Here is a 15,841-nt window from a genome sequence, read left to right as displayed (position 1 = left end):
AAAATCTCACCCCTCCTCAAAATACTCTGCATAGTTTCTCTGAAAAATCTGGTTAAATCTGATCTAGCCTTCAATGTCACACAATCTAGGCAGATATGCTCTGCAATATAGAAAATAATAACATAAGAAATAGGAGCAAGAGTAGGCCATTCAGCCCCTCAAGCCTGCTCCAGTATTCGATAAGATTGATGTGTCCTTAACTCCACTTTCCTGCCTGTCCCCCATAACCCTCAACTCCCTTGTCGATCAAAAATCTATCTAACTCAGCTTTGAATATATTCAATGACCCAGCCCCCACAGCTCTCTGGGAAAGAGAATTCCAAAGTCTAACGACCCTCTGAGAGAAGAAATTCCTCCTCATTTTAATCTCAAATGGAAAACCCCTTATCCTGAAACTGCTCCCTCGTTCAGACTCCTCCCCATGAGAGAAAACATCCTCTCAGCATCTTATGAGCTTATGAGGAAAGATTGAGCAGATTGGGCCTATACCCTTGTCAGGGAGTCTAGAACTAGAGGACACAGTTTAAAAATTAGGGGTCTCCATTTAAGACTGAGATGAGGAGAATTTTTTTTTCTCTTAGAGGGTTGTTAGTCTGTGGAATTCTCTTCCCCAGAGGGTACTAGAGGCTGAGTCAAAGGTTATGGGGGTCAGGCAGGAAAGTGGATTGAGGCCACAGATCAGCCATGATCTTATCGAATGGTAAAGGAGGCTCGAAGGGCTGAATAGCCTATTCCTGCTCCTAACTCTTGTGTGTACCCCTTCAGAATCATATAAGATCATCTCTCATTCTTCTAAACCTTTCCTCATAAGATTTCCTCAGACTAATTTTTTTTTATTCGTTCATGGGATGTGGGCATCGCTGGCTAGGCCAGCATTTATTGCCCATCCCAAATTGCCCTAGCTGTGTAGTTTTTATGACAATCGCCAGACTTTCAATTCCAGATTTTTATTAAATTCAAATCCCACCATCTGCATGGTGGGTTTCGAATCTAGGTCCCAGAGCATTAGGCTGGGTCTCTGGAATACTAGTCTAGTGACAATACCACTACGCCACTGCCTCCCCTGTGAACCTTCTCTGAACTGCTCTCAGTGCAAAGAACGCTAAGGGTTGTCTTGATTGAGGTCTTTTTAGGATTTTGAAAGAGATTGATTGGGTCGATGGAGAAAAACATTTCCTGCTGGTAGGGGAGTCTTGGGCAAGCTTTAAAATCAGAGCCAGGTCATCCAGGAGAGAAGGTGGAAAATACTTCTTCGCACACAGGGTGATGGAAGTACAGAATTTTCTCTTACAAAAAGCAGTAGATGGTAGCTCAATTAATCATTTTAAATATGAATTTGTTAAATTTTTACTAGACAAAGGATTTGGAGCTAAGGTACAGTACAGCCATGATCGAATTGAATGGCAGAGCAAACTTGAGGGGCTTAGTGGCCTATTTCCATTATCATGTTCCTGTGTCATAGCTCCAACAACAACTTGCATTTATATTGTGCCTTCAAACTGGAAAAACACCCCAAGGCTCTTCATTGAGGGGTAATCAAACAGAAATTCCACCACTCCAACTCCACCTTATTTACCATCGGCAAGCTGAGCTGATGGTGCACAGACGCTTCCTAGCTTGTGGTCCACATTAATACTAACATCAGGAAGAGTGGGGCAAGAGGTCATGTTCAGAGAGCGCCAGAATCTAGGAACCGAATTTAAATAACAGGATTTATTGGGTTATAATCTCTGGATTATTATCTCTACGCCAGTTTGAATGTGGCTCAGGTAAGCATATTCGGGAGGTGAACAGCCAGATGGAATGGAGTGGGAAAGAGGGGTTCTATTTCATGGGACCAATACTGGGACAGGACTTAACTGTTCCAACGGGACAGACTCCACCTGAACTGGGCTGGATCCAGGATCATGGCGGAAAGGATAAACAGGATGGTCACAAACTAATAAATGGTGAGGAGGGCCCGGATGGAAAAGGAGGAAAGTAGGGCAAATGTTGGAGCTTGGGTGTTAAGCACTAGAGGTAAAGGGAAAAGTAAAAATGTAAAATAATAAATAAATGTAAAATTAAATTAAATCAGGAGAGAAAATTAAGAAATGTTCAAGTAAAACAACATTAGAGCAGGAGGGCAGGTTTGAGAACGTGGCCCAAATAGATATTCTTTACACAAATGCATGGAGCAAAAGAAATTTAATGGGCTTTAACTTCCGAGCTCCAGGGTATCGTATTGGGGTTACCTCAAAGGAATCCCCTTCAGATGTTCCCAGGTAAGGGTTTGCATGGCAATTGCCCGGAAGTGCAAACTCCCCCTGAGCAATTGCTTTGCACTGGGAACCATAGAATATGCGACTTAAATCGCAATCTTCAGATGGTTCCAACTGGGTTACACCAATAGTTACTCAGAAAAAGCTAGAATTAAAACCTTTTCTAACTTCTGGATAACTATTGCATAGACCCGCACCAACCCCCCCCAACAGGACTACCCCAACATCCAAACCTCTAGGGGGCTCACCTCATCTGCCCCAAACACCCAGTGATCTCCCCTCATCACCCCCGGGACTCGCCCATACCCTGACCATGCAGGGGTCAGTCAACAAACCCCCCCCCCAACAGGACAATCCCACCACATCCACGGGTCTCCCTCCACCCACCACCAGACACAGGATTCCCCACCCCCACAAGATCTCTTCACCATCCCACCCCCTCCAGGCCCTACTCTCGCCCCCACTCCTTCCTCCTCGCCAGGCCTGACTCTCACCCTCATCTCCACCCTGCCTCCTCCCAAGGCCTGACCCCTTCCACTCCCCACCAAAGCCTGATCCCCCACCTGAACCCAAATCCCTCACCCCACGCCTCCACTGAAGTCTGACCCCAACTCACCACCCTCCCCGCCCCCCCCAACCGCCATGGCTCCCAAAATCCTACCCTGTTGCTACCTTATACACTTATCTTCTCCCTGGCCTGTCAAGGACCTCTAAACTTCAATGGACTTTTAAACTTACCTGCTTTATGGCACTTAGTGCTGTACGAGAGGGGGCATGGCATGCTTCCCTTCGAGAGAGCTGTACTAGACGACAGGCCCCTGGTACGTGCTGCACTTCCCGGATCTCGCCTGGCCTGGTCGGAAGTTTGGGCAAGACAGGGTTTCAGGAACGAAACTGGGAGCGGAGTGGCAATCCAACACTGACTGCCACTCCGAGGAAGTTCTGGCCCAATGAATTGTAGGTGCAATGGAGGGTGTGACATGGTGGCCATTACTGGGGCATGGCTGCAAGCAGGCCAGGGCTGAGAACTGAACATACCAGGTTATAAGGTCCACAGGTCAAGGAAGCTGGCAAAAGGTGAGGAACAACATTGGTGATTTAGGATGAAATTACTTCAATAATAAGAGAGGTTATAATGAGAGGGAAGCAGAAAGCAGAGTCTTTATGAACAGAATTAAGAAAAGAAAAGGATTTAAGACTGTTGTGGGAGTGTTGTATATACCCCCAAGGTAGCAGCTGTGAAGTGGCAGAAGTTATTGATGCACAGATCAGACAAGCACATAGCAACGGCAGAGTGGTTTTAATGAGGGATTTTAACATTCCATACTGCCATGAAAGTATAATAATTTTCATAATATTATCGTGGTTTATAGTAAAAGTAGGTTAATAGCGGGGTTTGGATAGTTTCTCTGTATGTGTCTGTGTGTGGGATATAATTGAATTGGAGATAGCTGGTCTGGAGGCTTTTGATTCATCAAAAGAGGCTAGGTTTGAAATGCTTAATATGTAACCATGGCTTAAGTTTTAGAAGGTGAAGTGAGGAGAATTTGCATTTTTAGATAAATCAGGGTAGTTTGAATTTCAAAGAGATGGCAGGATGTTACAACTGGCCGGGGAAGCTAGGCCAAACAGTGTGTTTATTTTTCCCAAAGGTTACTGTTGGCATTAGCGCCATGAAAAGATTTATATTATGAGAAAGGTAAAGTTCCAAAGACATATGGGAACAATGGAATCTGCATTAAAAGGGAGAAACATATATAAAGGGAAATGAGGCTATGTGTCAGAGAGGAAGGCATTGTAAGATCTACCAGAAGTGTGAAAAGCCTCCAGTAGTTGTGCATTACACTGCTGTCTACAGAAACCGAAGCTGGGAAAAGCGACTTTGAACTCTACTGTCTAGGGTATTGTGTTTGACTTGCCTGGATCTGTTTAAAATTTATTTGCTTTTTACTGTTGCCTTAACAAAGGTGTAACTGGAAGCCAGATTAGTTAGGGGTTTTAGGAGTTATTATAGTCATTTGTAGACCTATGCAAGTGCTTGAAACCTTTTCTTTTGTTAATAAATGTTAACTTAGTTTCGTAAAAAAAAACTCGAGTCTCGGTGGACTTATTGCTACTGAATTCAGGGCACGTCTCTTGAAATAAAATACAAATTGCAAAATCGTTGTGACCGCATGATCAAGTTTCCCTTGTGGGTTTGATCCACCTGACACACATCATCTACTGCGTCATAAGAATACAGATTGGGATAAGCCAACAAGCTCATGTTAGAAAGGTAGCAAATTTCTTGAGTGTGATTGAGATGGTTTTCTACAACAATGGGGGAAACTTTTCCAAGCACCTTGGAGACAGGTTTGGGGGTCCTGGAAAATGGCAGCAAATGTCAGGCTGGCTTTCAACCTCCTGCTACTTTTACCAGAAGCTGCTTCAGATCAGTGATGGCAACTCGTTTGTCAGCAGCGAGAAGCCAATTATGGTAATAATGGAGTAATCTGTGCCATTTTCGGAAGGCTATGAAATTCTGCCAGCAGTACACAAGGCCCCCGTTATGCCTGTAGCTCAACTACTCACACGAGGCAGGAGCAGAGTGGGAGGTCAGAACGCCACAAGATTCATATGCAGTGGGCACTTTAAAGGACTAATGTGGCAATCCTCAGGGCAACCATAGGCAAGTGCTTACAAATGTGAAAGAGAGAAGAAAAAGAGAGTGAAAGAGAGAGACAATTGAAAAGGGTGAGAAAGGTGGATGGACGAAGGGAAGGGAGGATTCAAAAACAAAGACTCTATTGTGCACAGTGCGTTTAGTCTATCTCGTTGTTTTATTTTGTTTTAATCTTATTGAGGTTAGAGACAGATATAACCCATCAGGTTCAGGTAACTACAATCTGGTGCAATGGTACATGGAGTGATGTGGGAGGAGGAGAAAAATATATGAAGGGAAGTCATCTCTAGATCACCTGTACGCAGCTGCAAGTAGCTGGTTCAGAGTGGCAGTGATAGGGGTGGCACAAGAAAACCTGGGCAGGGTAGAAAAACAAGCGGAGGGGAATTGCACCCCAATAAAATATAAGCCAGGGTCCATGAGAAAGTTACTCATGGGTTTGTTTAAAAAGTACAATGAAGTTGTTTGTTTAACTGCGATGAAATATACCATCTAGACAAAAAGACATACAGATACAGAATGGTGGCATAAAATCCTCACTTCTTGCGGCTTGAATGAATTAAATAACCTAATTCCACTTCTTTTTCAGAGCAGGTTATCCTGCGCTTCTCTTTGAATGAAGAGGGTTTCATGTGACACTGCACCCGGTTTTTTTTCTCGCTTTTGCCATCTGTAATTAGTTCCACTTAGTTGGGTATCAATGACCTTTTCAACGCAAGATGCAGCAAGGCTACAATCAGCACGATACTTACCACCTCCACTGTACGATTATCACAGTCAAGGATGAGCAAAGGTAACAAGGCGTTAAAAAAAAACAAAGGTACCATTCATACAGCGGTGTCTTATAGCACTTCAAGGCTTTGTACACATTCATATGCTATTCTAGGCGAAGAGGGTTACAACTGTTGTGGACAAAATTAAATTGTACACTTTTTGGGAAAACTCATAAGAGGCAAGAAGATGATACAAAACATGATTCCCCAGCCCCCTACACCATTTTCTCTATTTCAGCTTTTAATTGTACTGAAATAAGGACTGTTGTTTATTCATCACCTTTAGGACAAAGAATTGGAATCACACTGCTTTGGTCAAACAATGGAATACATCAGAGGAAACTTTATAGTTTTTTTAAAGTTACACTTAAGAGGTGTGCTACATCCATTCCTAAAGGGTTGGCATATTTAATAACTTAATTCCACTTCTTTTTCAGACCAGGTTATTCTGTGCTTCTCTTTGAATGAAGGGGGTTTCATGTGACACTGTGCCCAGTTTTGGCACTGAACAAGTGAATCATGCACACCAATAAAGTTCCAAGTTTAATCCCCCATGTGTGTTGAGTTTGGTCATCTACCCTGAAACACTGGCTGTGATGGCTGGTCTTAAAGTCCTTAGATTGCCAAAGAAGAAAACAGGCTAGGAGTCTGACTCCCCATCATCCTCCAGTATTGGGAAAGAGACGAAGGCACAGGAAGAGATGGAGGAAGGACGGGAGGGGAGCAAGGGGGAAAGACAGGAAAGGGGAGAAAGGGTAGGGGGGAAAGGGAGGAGAGAGCGAGGGGGAAGGGGAAGGATGGAAATGGAGGAGAGAGGGGGAGGGTGAGAGATGGGCAGGGCGGGAGAGAAGGAAGGAAGGAGACAGCAAGCTAGATTGGAGGCCAGTGCAGGGTAAGGGACAGCAGGAGAGGGGAGAGAGAGGTGCAGGGAGAGTGGGGTGTGGTGAGAGAACAGTGATGGAGAGAACAGGAGAACAAGACAACAGAAATGGGGGAAGGATTTTGATTAAAATCGCTTTCACTTTTCTGGAACAAATTCAACTTTTTATTTTGGGGGAATACTTTTGTCTCTATACATCTTATACCTTAGTACAAGCAGGGTCCTTTTTTTCCAATGGAATCACATATATGTATATAAAAATGTTGTACAGAAAAAGCACTGTTTCCAACACCATGGCTACTGTACACCTGCTTACAGGATAGCCGGGTTTCCAACCCCAGTTAAATCTAATTGATGCTTTGACCTTTCTCTCCCCACTTCCTCCCACAATTCAAAGTGGCATCCACCCCCCCTCTTTCCCCAGTTCAACATGACACCTTTCCTTTCTCCCTCCAATTTCACTGCAGCACTCTTTTCTCTTCCACCCCCACCACACTGTCCAAACAGGCTTTGGATGCAGAATCAAATGGAACCTTTCAAAGAGAAATAGATGTTTTACTTGGGAGGAAAGGGTAGAGTCGCAGAGTCATTTGCAGCAGAGAAGGAGGCCATTCAATCCTTCGAGTCCATGCCAGCTCTCTGCATGGAGCAATCCAGTAAATCCCACTCCCCTAGATCATTCCCCATAGCCCTGCAAGTTTATTTCCTTCAAGTACCCATCCAATTTCCCTTTGAAATCATATTTGGTTTCTGCTTCCACCACCTTCATAGGCAGCAAATTCCAGGTCAACACCACTCACTGAGTAAAAAAACTTCTTTATGAAGGGAAATGCTGGAACAACAGGGTTTAACAAGGTGAAAAGCTAACCAAGTGCCAATATAGGCTTGATGGGCCAAATGGCTTCCTTCTGTGCCTATCTTTCATCAGGCCCTCTGTACATCTGCATTTCCAGCAAGTCCATTCAACCTTAATCAAAATTCCACTGTAGAATATCTTCTAGGCTTTAGTGTTTAAGATAGATTAGGTCTTTTAGATCCAACATGGTCTTGTCAGCAGCTTGTGTAACTGTACTTGTAGACTAACGTTAAGATATATTTTGCCTACTTTGGTTATTCTTATGTTAATGGGATCATAGCACAGGAAACTGTCTCATTGCTGCATTGTTGGGAAAGTGCAGGAGTGAACAGGAGCCTGATTGGCTTGTGGAACCATTGAAATCTACTGACATAGAGGAACAAAGCAGGCTCAAATTTCCATAATATATTCATTAATTAATGTACATAAACAGACAATTGCATTTATATAGTGCCTTTAATTCAATCAAACATCTCAAGTTACTTCATAGGAGCATTATAAAGCAAAATTTGACACCAGCCCATGTAAGGTGATATTAGGGCAAATGACTAAAAGCTTGGTGACAGAGATAGGTTTTAAGCAGTGTTTAAGAGGCAGCGGGGTTTAGGGAGGGAATTTTAAAGCTTAAGGCTTTGGCAGCTGAAGGCACAGCTCCCAATGGTTAAATGATTAAAATCAATGACACTCATGAAGCCAGAATTGGAGGAGTGCAGAGGTCTCAGAGGGTTGTGGGGCTGGAGGAGGTTACAGAGATAGGGAGGGGCTAGGCCATGGAGGGATTTGAAAACAAAGATGAGAATTTTAAAATCAAGGCATTGCTTAACTGGAACCAGTGTAGGTCAGCAAGCACAGGGTTGCCATAAATTATAGAATATTAGGGCGTTCCCAGAGAGCTGGACACACTCAATCATTGAATGCTAGAGGGGCCAAATGGCCTACTGATGTTTTTAACAGATCTTGAATTGGGTTTTTGTAGTAACTGAAGAAGGATGGAAAATAACGAAGCATTCTTCACTCCTTCTCAATGGAGTTCCGAAAGACTGCATGTTGTAGCTGGCATCCCCAGGATTTCTAGATAAATGCCCCTTTTGTGTTCCCTTTGATGTTCCCTTGTGTGCTGTGTAAAGCTATAACACACCACATGGAGGCATGCAGCTCCATACCCCACTGGTTAACCCACTGTCCAAGATGAACAATAAAGAATATCCGCGAATGTATCTATCGGAAGCACAGTGTCACCTTTTAAAAAGGTGTTGCAGCATATTCTGATACCCCAAGATCATCTATATGATTGCAACCCTGACAGAAACACTGAACAGAATGAATGACTTTGCATAACCTTGTATCACTCTCCTTGTGGGAAAGTGAGATTTAGTGAGTCTTTCGCTTCCATTACTTGGTCTTCTAAGTGGAGAACACATCTTGAATAATATCCAAGATTTTGACGCGTACTCCCTTGGCTGCCAGTTTCATCATGAGGAGTGTGTAAAGCACTGGGCCATATACAAATTGATAAGAGTGGTCTAAGTGTGGTTAACTTAAGACTACACCCTACCTGACATATTCCTCAGCATGGAGAAAGCCTGCCTGTTCTCTTTGATCGCTGTGTCCTCCTGAGGGCATGATGGGCTGCATAATGATAACTTGAAGAACCACCTTAACAGCCACTGATACCAGCGAGATTTGCTCTGTATTTTTTAAACTCAATATGAACCTCTCTCTTGTGGATAGAAACCAGAACAAGTCCCTGGAACATCAAGGGTATACACGGTTCTAACAGAATACTGCTCACCAATTTCAGAAAGACGGTTTCCAAGGGAATCAGCAGTTGCCAGTTTTCCAAGGTCATTTCTCTCCTTTATCCTCCCCAAGAGCAGCTATTAGGAGTCAAAATAAACACGGCCACAAATACAGCTTACCTTCCTAGACTACTACATCATGCCTGACTATAATTACACTCGAATTCCCTTCTAAACGTTCCATAAAGTTAGCTATGACCATGAACAAGCTAATTCTGGCTATTTACAGCATTCCTTTTCTTAGAATCTTGATGCAATTAAATATTTCTCTCAACTGTTATGAAGTCAGTTTCCATTTAAAAGGAAAATTAAATGGAGTTTTTAAATCATCATGCGTGACTGTCAAATAATGCATGTCTAACTTCAAGGTCTTGATCTCAGTGAAGTCAAAGAGGTCTTTAATAGGAAGGCTTGCTTTTAAAACCACAACAGTGGGACAACAGGGTTGCTCAGTTTTTCAAGCTGTGCTAGGAAGTCAAGTATTAGCAAACTCTAGAGTTAAAGTACCTCTTGTATTCCTAGAGTGTGGATACTCTGCTCAATTTTCTAACGCGTGTATCCTATACCCTCCATAGAGAACAAATAAAAAAAGTAAAGAAAGTTTCTCACTATGTTGTATATCTTATAAACAAACTTAGTATTTTAACTGGAACTTCTTGCAGAGAGGAATACGACTGCAGTCTTAAAACGGTTAGCGCTTTCCAAACTGAAACGTATTCATCTTTCCGTTCACAAGGAAAGAAATGTAAATAGCCTTTCACAGCCTGGGGGCATTCCAAGTTCACTTTACAGCCAATAAAGTACTGTAGAAGTGTAGTCACTGTTGTAATGTAGAAAACGTGGCAGCCAATTTGCGCACAGCAAGCTCCCACAAACAGCAACATGATGAGGGCCAGATAATCTGTTCCTGGTGATGTCGGCTCAGGAAAAATATTGGTCCAGGAGAGGTTTATTTATCATCGCTATACTAAATGAATTTTTAAAAAATATATTAGAACAGACCAACAACGTACCAACAAAAGCAATGATTAGTTTATGAACAGGATTCATCAACTTTTTGTCCTCTCCTATTATACAGTGACTTGAAAATTCATTGTGACCTGCACTGTATGCTCTTCAACTGTCTCATTCTGAGCGACCCATTTCAAAAGTAGCTCATGTGGAATATTCCCCTTTTAAAAAAAAATCAGATAACTGAACTGCAGTTAAGTATACCTGAAAGATCCTTTGGGTATCATCAATGGTGACAGGCAACAAGGGTGAAGCAAGGTTCCATTCACTGGTCACGTTTAGTGTCTTTCCATCAACCTCCACCTGTTGTGACACCAAATAAGACTGTTACAGGGAAGACAGACAGAAAACAGACCCCAAATCCGTTCCTGTGAACAAAGCAGTAGCCATTTTAAACAGATGGTAACCCAACAGCCTGTCATGTTTATTACTACTGCCATAAAAGACAGGACCCAACAACATAGTCTTGAGATTATCCCTGGGGACCAGCAATGGACCTCAGAACAGCTGTTTCTGGTTACGAAGGTTTCAAGCAATTTAAAATAAGTAACAAATAGTCATCCGACTTTTACACCTACCTTGATATGCTACACTTACTGCAATTTAACAAGTGCTGAATGTAAATTCCTGTGACACATTTCAACCTGCACATTGGGGCTTGTGTATAATAATTCAACTCTCTAAGGATTACAGAAGCATTTCTTCACTGCATCAATGTTTACAGCATAATTAATACTTTCATTTTAATCACACACAACTTTTTTCTCAGAAAAACTGATCTGTTTGTTGCCCATAACTGAAAACACCACTAAATGTTTAATAGTATCAGAATTTTCCTAATCTAATTTGAAGACTTTTCAGGAGTAACGCACTTCAAATTTTGAAGGTGAACAGTAATCATTGCAAGGCAAGAACATCTTATTTTACAAGAAACATTCAGGCTTTTAATCTGGGCAATCTTGCGACTGCTGCAGACTAAGAAGAGGACAGTTAAGTAGGTTATATTATGAAATTTGCTGAGATTTAATACAAGGTGGTACTAGTGCAGCAGCACTAGCCTTGGTTTAATTTTCTTCCCTCCTGTCCAGAGTGTTGACCCCCTCCATCACAATCTGTCCAGTCCTCATTGGAGTTTGATTACACAAGAGCTGACTACCTTTGGGCACCTCAAAGTCACTATTTGCATGCTAGTGATCCTTCACTACTAGTGCTGTTGGGATGTGTTGCAGCCAAATCCAATAGTGTCCTCATCCAACAAGCATTCATGGGCCCCTCTCTATGTAGCAAAGAAAATTTGGCAAACCTCTCTTCACACCATCTTGCCAGTAAAAGCAAGGGAGCTTTCCCATGCTCTATCAACAGCAACAGATTGCATTTATATAGTGCCTTTATCGTTCAGACCTCTGAAGAAGTGTCACTCGGACTCGAAACATTAACTCTGTTTCTCTCTCCACAGATGCTGTCAGACCTGCTGAGCTTTCCAGCATTTTATGTTTTTATCTAGGTCAAAGCACTGCTTGATCGGCACCCCACCCACCACCGATGCACGGTAGCAGCACTGTGTGCTATACACAAGCTGCACTGCAGCAACTCACCAAGGCTCCTTCAACAGCACCTTCCAAACCCACTATCCCTGCCACCTAGAAGAACAAAGGCAGCAGGCACATGGGAACACCACCACCAGGAAGTTCCCCTCCAAGTTACTCACCACCCTGACTTGAAAACATATCACCGATCCTTCACGGTCACTGGGTCAAAATCCTGGAACTCCCTCCCTAACAGCACTGTGGGTGTATCGACAGCACCTGGACTGCAGCGGTTCAAGAAGGCAGCTCACTGCCACCTTCTCAAGGGCAACTAGGGATGGGCAATAAATGCTGGCCCAGCCAGCGAAGCCCACATCCCGTGAACAAATAAAAAAAGAACAAAGTCAAAGGTCAGTGTCCATTTGGTGCAATTCTTGACAGCTAGCATTTGTGAATTCTTGTCCCGATAGGTGAGTCCAGGTCTAACTAGCTTCAAGTTCCACTGTCAGCAGGGTCAGTAGTCAGAGGACGCAGATTTTAGATAATTGACAAAAGAACCAGAAGGAAGACGAGGAGAAATCTTTTTACACAGCAATGTGGAATGCCCTGTCTGCAATGGCAGTGAAAGCAGATTCAGTTGTAACTTGCAAATGGAAATTAGACAAATACTTGAAAAAAAGAATTGCAGGGCTCTGGGGAAAGAGCAGGGTAAATGGGTCTAATTAGATAGCTCTTTCAAAGAGCCGCACAGGCATGATTGGCTGAATGTGCTGTATGATCCCATGAGTACCAAAAAATACTTGTATCTTGTGGAAAGTTCATCCTTGTTCACATTCTGAACTACAGTGGCCCCCTGAAGTAACATCTTCATAAGATCTTGCGAACAAAGATCTGGAATATTATTGATACAGAGAAGGATAGATTGAGTTTCACTCTATTTCAAATGTAACTCACAAGTCACTTTGTCTTTTGCAGACTCTCTCAGTGATTAGTAGCCGATATTCTCTTTGAAACACAGGTAAGTAGACAGCTAACTGCTCAGGTCTGCCCTTATGCCATGTGTGAGGTACTTGTGTCCATGGTCTTCAAAAAGAAATTTGTCACAGGGTAGGGGATGCAACAAAGATTACTGCTGGAATCAGAGCCATAGTAAGAAGCTAGCTGCTATTGGTTAAGCTTGACAGCTTGAAAAAGCAACGGTAAACTGTTCTCTTAGAGATTACTTAGTTTTGGATAATCACTACTAAATTCAATCAGGAATTCAGGAGAAACATCCTTACCCAGAGACTGGTTAGAACATGGAACTCACTACCACGGGGAGTGGTTGAGGTAAATAGCATAGATGCATTTAAGGGGAGACTAGACATCTGAGGGAGAAAGGAATAAAAAGGTACGTTGATAGGTGAGACTGAGGCTCATATGGAGCACAAGCACCAGCATGGACCTGTTGGGCTGAACAGCCTGTTTTTGCGCTGCTGAGTCGATGGGGAAGAATTTAACTCCCTGCACAAAAGGGTGGGAAAGGGTTGGAGAGGTCTGGTTGGCGGTGAGGAATTAAATTGGCAGATATGTGAAACCCAATTCCACTTTAACAGCAACAGATTTGAGGTCTGGTGAGTTAACCCATTCTGGGCAGACAGGTATGTGAATATAATACTTAGATGAGCATTTGCTCCTCAGATTTTAGGAGCCGTTTAAATTGAACAGCTTAGAGTGGGTTTCCTTCGACTCGGGAATTGTGGTTGTTACAGGGTGGCAGGAGCGGCAGACCACAGGTGGTGGGCGGGGAGAAGCAGGAATTCTTCTCTCTAGCCGCTCACACAATTCTTCTACTGCAATCTCCTCCTCAACCCCCTTCCGGCCCCTGCCCCCGGATCTAATTAGCTCCTTCCCACCCTACCATGCCCTGATCTTTTCCGGTCTCTGACTGCAGCCACCTATCACTGGCTTTCCCACCCAGCACCCAACCAGCCTCTCAATCCGTTGGGGGGAGAAACAGGAATAAAACTTGATAACAAAATACTGCTTGGTGTTGGTGCTTCACATGAGCGTTACCAAACAAAAACTTCATAAGGAGATATTAGGACAGATAACCAAATACTTGCTCAATGATGTAGGTTTCAAGGAGCATCTTAAATGAGGAGGGAGAAGAGGAGCCAAAAGGTTTAAGGAGGGAATTCCAGAGCTTAAAGTGCTGACAGCCAAAGGAATCATGGTGCAGGAAATTGGAGATAGACAAGAGGCTAGAATTGGAGGGGTGAAGAGATCTCGGAGGATTGCGGGGCAGGAGGTCAGTCCAGTGCATACTGTGTAAAGTAGCTTTACTGATAGCGCTTTGTCAGCACGTGCTTCTGCCCTCAGAGGGAGGGACAGAATCTCAAATGTGGAGTTTTTAGTACAGATGTATGAATAAAGGTCTTCCTGAGACTGCAGCATGCATAATCGAGTTAAGATGAAGTTCACTTTCTCTAAACTCTTCGGCACCAGTTAAACAGGTAACTATGCTGGAGGACCCATAAAGCTCCTGGTTCAAGCAGGGTCCACAGGAACATAAAGATCCAATCTAGAAGCATTGGGGGCAGTGCAATTATACAATGAAATGCATTCAAATCTAGAATAGTCACATGACTTTCCTTCTACTTTGATGGTTTCTCAATATCCATTTTCTTTGTATGCCAATAATGGCAGTCTGGCTATTCTTGGATGCACCACAGGTGACACCAATGACTTTGGATGTGAAAATATCGCCAGCAAAGCCAACTTGTTTCTTCAGTTGATATCATCAATACAGAGGGAATGAGCCCAGCTCACAGGCAAGCCAAAATCCCTGATGCAAATATTTTAATTTGGAGATACTTTTTAAGGTTACTTCTCACTCAAAAGACACAATGGTGTCAATATTTGGACTGATGCAGCCTAAAGTTAACATATTAGTGACTGGGGGATGAAAAAGAGCTGCGCAAGCCTAAGACCAGCTCCACTTCCATGAGAAATAGGAGCAGGAGTGGCCATTCAGCCACTCGAGCCTGACCAGCCATTCATTAAGATCATAGCCGATCTACTATCTCAACTCCACTCTCCTGCACTATTCCCATGTCTCTTGGTTCCCTTAGTGACCAAAAATCTATGGCATCCATGGCCTTTGGCGTAGAGGATTCAAAACCCTGTGTGTGTTAAAATCTCTTCTCAACTCCGTCCTAAATGGCGGACCCCTTTATCCTGAGACTGACCCCTAGTTATAGACTCCCCAGCAAGAGGAAACAGCCTCTCAACATCGACCTGGTCAAGCCCTCTCAGAATCTTATAAACCTCTTCTCGACTTCAGAGAACACTGACTCACTCTACCCAGTATGCAGGTCCATTCTACTCCCAGTGGTGTGATGGACCGAGCCATTGCTAATACTGTTGCTATTGGTTTATCGAGTGGGGTTGAGTTTCTTTTAGGGGGCCACTGGGTGGCAGCAGTGTTTTTCTGATGGTAGCTGGAGCACTCGTGGTGAAGAGCCAGGCTGAACGCCTGATGATTTGATGAGAACTGTTTTCTGAAAATGCTTCAATTGATTTTGTGGCTGACCCGGAGCATCTGCAAATCGCAACACAGCTCAACTCCAAGATCTTGCCAAAACAGAAAGGGCTGAAGGTACCAATTAGTTTTCCAACAACAACTTGCATTTATATAGCCATCCAAATGTAATAAAATATCTAAAGGTGTTTTGCTGAAGCATTTCTGAACAAAATTTGCCACTGAGACACAGCAGGGGCTATTAGGACAGGTGGCCAAAAGCTTGGTCAAAGAGGTAGATTTTAAGGAGCACTTTAAAGGAGGAGAGAGAGGTATTTAGGTTTAGAGAAGGAATTCCAAAGCTTTGGGCCTCAGCTGCTGAACGCACAGCCACCAGTGGTAGAATGATTAAAATCAGGGATGTGCGAGAGGCTGGAATTGGAAGCGCTCAGAGATTTTGATGGATTGTAGGTGATGTTACAATCAGGGAAGAGTGAGATTATAGAGAGATATGAACACACAGATGAGACCACCATTTGAAGACTTTGGCAAGTCCAGCTGAGCACAGTGT

The 15,841-nt window shown here is 43.3% G+C and overlaps 1 protein-coding gene across 3 annotated transcripts in view; it reads right to left on the bottom strand.

Annotated features, from left to right (window-relative positions):
- pcca (propionyl-CoA carboxylase subunit alpha) overlaps positions 1 to 15,841 on the bottom strand; it is a 343,073-nt gene that overhangs the window by 106,584 nt on the left and 220,648 nt on the right. For all 3 annotated transcript variants that reach the window (XM_041199770.1, XM_041199771.1, XM_041199772.1), the window contains one exon: positions 10,447 to 10,545. In XM_041199770.1, coding sequence (XP_041055704.1) covers positions 10,447 to 10,545 — 99 coding nt within the window. The remainder of the gene's footprint in view (positions 1 to 10,446; positions 10,546 to 15,841) is intronic.

Source organism: Carcharodon carcharias, chromosome 11 (genome assembly GCF_017639515.1).
Source record: "Carcharodon carcharias isolate sCarCar2 chromosome 11, sCarCar2.pri, whole genome shotgun sequence".
NCBI lineage: Eukaryota > Metazoa > Chordata > Chondrichthyes > Lamniformes > Lamnidae > Carcharodon > Carcharodon carcharias.
The sequence above is the reverse complement of the archived record's forward strand: the minus strand, read 5'-3'. Positions and strand labels throughout refer to the sequence as shown.